Here is a 5327-nt window from a genome sequence, read left to right on the forward strand (position 1 = left end):
TTAAACCCTAACAAAAAAATTCACCATTGAGAATGAAGCGAGTATGGAGATTCTCTTCAAACGCAGCAGCGCGTGGAACCCGTTTCTCGTCAAAACCCAAACCCATTCCCTCCACCACCACCGCCACCACCACCACCACCACCACCACCGTGCTCTCTCATGGCCTCACCCGCCATTCCAGCACCCTGTCAACCGGACTCACAGGCATCGTCGCCTTGTTCACCGCAAAGTCCCCTCCGAACAAAGACGAACTCACCGTCAAAGTCGCGATTCTCAGGAACGAATTGGTTCGAGAAGCATCGGACTCTGCAAAGATTCTCCGCATCTTGAATGAAAACTCTGAATCTCTGAATCGCCCTCACCCTGCTGGATCCGTTTTGCTTGAGCTTCTCAATCAATTGGATTCATTGCCTTCCCTTGCCCTTCAGGTATTTCTATTTGCAATGCAGATTTCATAGAACTCTTCAATTGTATATACCTAGATTTGTTAGCAATTTGTGAAATGGAAATTTACATTTGTTGTTTTTCGAAATTCAGGTGTTTAATTGGAAGAGATATAGAAAGAGAAATGATCCTGGAACCCCAATTGATGCATATGAGTACTCTAAGGGTATAAAGATTGCGGGTAAAGCGAGGAATGTTGAACTTGCTGTTCAGTTATTTAAGGAGGCTGCCAACAAGGGTATCAAGACGACCGGCACTTACAACGCGCTTATGGGTGCTTATATGTTCAATGGTCTGGCTGATAAGTGCCAGGAATTGTTTTTTGACATGAAGAAAGACGCTACTTGTGTGCCGTCGATTCCGACTTACAATATTCTTATATCTGTTTTTGGTCGATTAATGCTGGTTGATCACATGGAAGCGACGTTGCGGGAGGTGAATAGGTTGGGGCTTACGCTTAATGTGTCCACTTATAATAATTTGATTGCTGGTTATATCTCGGCTTGGATGTGGGATGACATGGAAAGGGTTTATCAAACGCTGAAGTCGAGCGGTGTCGAGCCTAACTTGAAAACCCACCTGTTAATGATCCGCGGGTATGCGAATTATAGTAATGTGGAGAAGATGGAAGAAATATATTCTTTGGTGAGGGATCATGTGAATAAAAAAGAAATTCACCTGATCAAGTCTATGATATGTGCCTATTGTAAAAGCTCTGCAGCAGATAGAGTTATGAAAGTAGAGGGCTTGTTAGAGTTAATTCCAGAAGATGATTACAGTCCTTGGTTAAACGTGTGGTTGATTAAGCTATATGCCCGGGAAGACATGTTACTTGAAATGGAGAATGCAATAAATGAAGCATTTGAACATAAAACCTCCGTAGTAACTGTGGGTATTATGAGATGCATAATTGCAACTTATTTTCGGTGCAATGCTGTAGAAAAGCTAGATATTTTTGTGAGACGTGCTGAATCTGCTGGCTGGAAAAGCTGCCGCTCCTTATACCACTGTAAGTTGGCCATGCATGGGTTACTGAAGCAGTTTGAAGAAATGCAATATGTCCTTAGGGAGATGGATGACGTCAAACTTTATTCCACCAAGAAAACATTATGGATAATGTACAAAGCATACTTGAACTCTGGTCAGAGAGCCATGGTTTCAAAAATAGTAGGACAAATGTTCAAGCATGGTTATGAAGTTCCCTTGGATGCATTTCCATCATGAAATATATTGCATGAAGTGTATATTGCTGCTCTCACTGATAGTAAACACATTCAGCAGATTAATGTGAAGATATTGTTTACACTTACCTGAAATTGAACTTGTTTATTCTGGCAAAAGGACGTGCAGCTCATTGAAATGATTTATAATGCGAATACATTGATGGAAATTCTTTATATATAGTTGCACATGACCCTGATATTGGAAGTAATCTTGAACAAGTACAAAGGTCATCTTCAGTGGCTTGCCATCTTATATAGTCTATTTGTAGGTATGCATCTATTCTCATGGTTTTTATTTAGATGTTTTTATTCACATGGGTTACATGTTCTATTTCATTCATGGCATTAATTATATTCTTGAACACATATTGCTTGCATTTGATTTTAGGCTTCTTGTTGCTGCCGGATTTCTTTAAATTCTAAATTTCACAATATATTATTAATTTCAATATTGCTTCTTTGATGGATTCTACAAGTACCATTTGCTGCCCACTACAGTGGAACTAACTTACCATTACTGATTTGTTGAAACCTAACCTAATTGTATAGGTTACACATTAATAAATTGATATGCAAATCAAATTAGCCTTACTGATTTGAGAAGCTCTATATCCACAACTTTCAATAAGTAATAACAGTAACTTATCTTGTTTCCTCCCTTTTTGCACTTTCATTGCCTGACTTTATGGTATGTGGCTAGACTGCTGAAAGTGTGTTTTTGATTTGCGAAAAACAAAAGGATTAGCAGTTGTCATGTTCGATTTTAGAAGTAGGCAAAGGAACTGACTATAAGTCTATAACAGAAGATCAAACACATGACCTATGATGCACCGACTCCGACACGGACACCGCGACCCGTCTTAAATCCAAAAAGTTGGCTCTCGCCTCCTTCTTGATCATCATCATTGGAAGAAAGCTTCGGTTCATCAAATTATAAAAATTACTAAACTAACAACTTGAAGAATTTATATTTCACCAAGTGATCCAAGCTCTTTATTTTTTTATTCAAGAGTTTTGCAGGTACTCTTTTTAACTACACTTTGTCTGTATTCAACCTGATCACCTATTCTTCAAACGGTCAAACCATATCAGATGATTCTGTTGCTTTGCACTAGTTTTTCTCATTGTATGCTGGCTTGGTTTACTAACAGCAATTATTGCAGATGATGTTGTACTAGTGCTGTCTTTGGGGAATGAAGGCACCCAGCATGCTGAGAGCTTCTAGTCCTTTCAGAATCTTGAATCAGTTCGGCTCTTCCACAGAAGCAGGAAGTAATATCTGCCTGCCACAGATATTAATGTTTATATTACAATTACACATAACAACTCTTGATTTTATGCAGAGGCTATGTACTGAAAGTCCCTATTAAACCTTTGGAAGAGCACTGAAGGCAATATGGGAATTACGTTTAAAAGATGTATGAATTTGGAGAGCTTACTGTGCACCAAACAATCAATTCTTTTAATAATTGGTCCCCTTCCTATTTGATATGAAATGAATTATTTCAATATTTTTTCAGTTAAAATTTTGTCTGACAAAGATGTTATGTTCTTCTAGTTGTATTGGCAGTTTATACTTGTCATAAAGAATTAAAGTGAAAATATATGGATGTTAATCCAGAAGGGGGCTGAAGTTATTCTTAGAAATGCTCTAATTTGCATACGGATGATGGCTCACTGGATGTCAAGTCCCAAATTCTAGCCAAAATATGAATTTTACCTTGTGAAGTGAATCCAATCACTTCAGATGAACTAAATTCATAGTGAAGAGTTTTTTGTAATCTCCGCGACGATTGAAGGCCCGTAGTTTCAGTCAAATTTACTTGGGTTAATGTTTTATTGGAGTCAGTCATCTATTAGTTTTGTTAGGGTATTGAAATTCCAGTTTTAACTTGGGTTCGAATGACTATGCTAGCCCAAGTTTTGTTGAAGTTACAAAATGTTACGTTTTTGTTTTCAAAACTTCAGTTTACTGTGGAAATTTCATTTTTTACCCAGATTATCCTTCAATTCTACGTTTTAATGGTTTTTTAAGTAAATATATTTTAGTAATTTTATCCCTAAAAGTGATCTCATTTTATTCTATTTAAATAATATTCATTTTTTAAAAACTTGTACACTTCATTTCCTAACACATTCATTTTTTAAACGTTATTCTATCAAATTTAGTTATACTAAAACTTATTTTTACTAACTCTAAAATAAACCGACCCGAGTTTCAAAAAAAAAAACGACCCTGAGCATGAGGAAAAAACAACCTATAGCATTAATTCATTTAGTTTATAATAATTAATTAAAAATAGTAAAATACTGCTTCTCAGAGCAAACTTTATAACCAAGAAAAAACAAATCAAGCTCCAAATCCGCAATACTTGTTTGAAAGCACATTTGTTATTGATTGAAAAGCCAAAATTAAAGATTTTTTTTCTGAATAATGTTAAAAATAAATTTAATTAGCAAAAAGGGGTGAAAAAAAATTTATTTAGCGAAATGGGGTAGTTTTGGACATGTAGATCTGATGTGGATAGGGTACTTTGAATTCGCAAGAATTTTTGTGAATTAAAGGGCACGGCCTCCAAAGCTGCTAACAAACTCACTGGATTTGCAATAAATTTCGCAAATTTGTAAAGGTTAAATATTTAATGCTTCAGAAGATAGAACGAAATGTTTGTTGGCTTGATGGTATTGACCAATTCTAAAGGCTTAGATGTCCACGGTTCAAGTCGAATGTGGGGCGTTTTTTAACATTTTCTCCAGCATTATTTCTTTTCTTTTATAATTATTTGCTCCATCATTTTTTTGAAGGTACTCCATCATTATTTCCAAGATTATACATCATAATTCTTATTCAACTATAAAAATAATAAAATTTTCCAATATTAATGTGTTTTTTAATTATGTGAATTTGATTTTTTTTAAAATCTTTTAGACTTTAATTTTAGTACTTATTCCTTTTATTTATCAATTAAAAATATAAAATAAAATCAAATATTATAAATATAATTTGTGGGAGAAAAAATTAAATACAAAATTATTCAAATTAATGTAGATCAATCATCATATAAATATTTAAAGAGTATTAGGAAAAATAAATTATAAAATTGTTAAACTCTTTGGTAAAAAAAAGAGAGGTAATTAAAAATGTCTTGGATAGGATTTGAACCATGGATAATTAAGTAAATGAAATATGTCAACACCACTAAGCCAGCATTAATTTCATTCTATTTACTGAAACATTTTATATATTACCTTTACGAATTCGCGAAATTTATTGCGAATTCAATGAGAATGTCAACAGTTTTGTGAGTCCGTGCATGCAGAGATTCTCTGCAATTCGCAAAAATAATTGCAAATTTAAAGTACACCATCCATGTCACATTTTACATGTCCAAAACTGCCCCATTTCGCAAAATAAAATTTTTTCCACCCTTTTTGCTAATTAAATTTATTTTTAACATTATTTAGAAAAAAAATCAAAATTAAAAGTACGATGAAAAGCAATTGATAATTTTAGAAAGTAATGAGTTGGTAGAGTATATATTTTCGTAAAAACCAAAAAGAGTATATATTTTCGCTTTCTTTTCAAATACATTCACAAGGGGTTAGTTTAACATAGTATTTTTAACAAATATCATTTTCCTCTTGGAAATGATAAACAGT

The 5327-nt window shown here is 34.1% G+C and overlaps 1 protein-coding gene across 3 annotated transcripts; it reads left to right on the top strand.

Annotated features, from left to right (window-relative positions):
- LOC130730763 (pentatricopeptide repeat-containing protein At2g30780-like) lies at positions 1–3193 on the top strand. 3 transcript variants are annotated; one of them, XM_057582858.1, is made up of 4 exons: positions 1–428; positions 538–1936; positions 2471–2687; positions 2831–3193. In XM_057582858.1, exons 1-2 carry the CDS (start codon positions 33–35, stop codon positions 1666–1668), a joined length of 1527 nt encoding a protein of 508 aa, XP_057438841.1. In that variant the 5' UTR covers positions 1–32; the 3' UTR covers positions 1669–1936; positions 2471–2687; positions 2831–3193. The 3 variants fall into 3 exon arrangements, with proteins under 3 accessions (XP_057438841.1, XP_057438840.1, XP_057438842.1); XM_057582857.1 differs by lacking the exon at positions 2471–2687; XM_057582859.1 differs by lacking the exon at positions 2471–2687 and having other exon boundaries at positions 538–1932.
- The last annotated feature ends 2134 nt before the right edge of the window (positions 3194–5327 follow it).

The sequence above is a fragment of the Lotus japonicus genome, chromosome 1, assembly GCF_012489685.1.
Source record: "Lotus japonicus ecotype B-129 chromosome 1, LjGifu_v1.2".
Taxonomy (NCBI): domain Eukaryota; kingdom Viridiplantae; phylum Streptophyta; class Magnoliopsida; order Fabales; family Fabaceae; genus Lotus; species Lotus japonicus.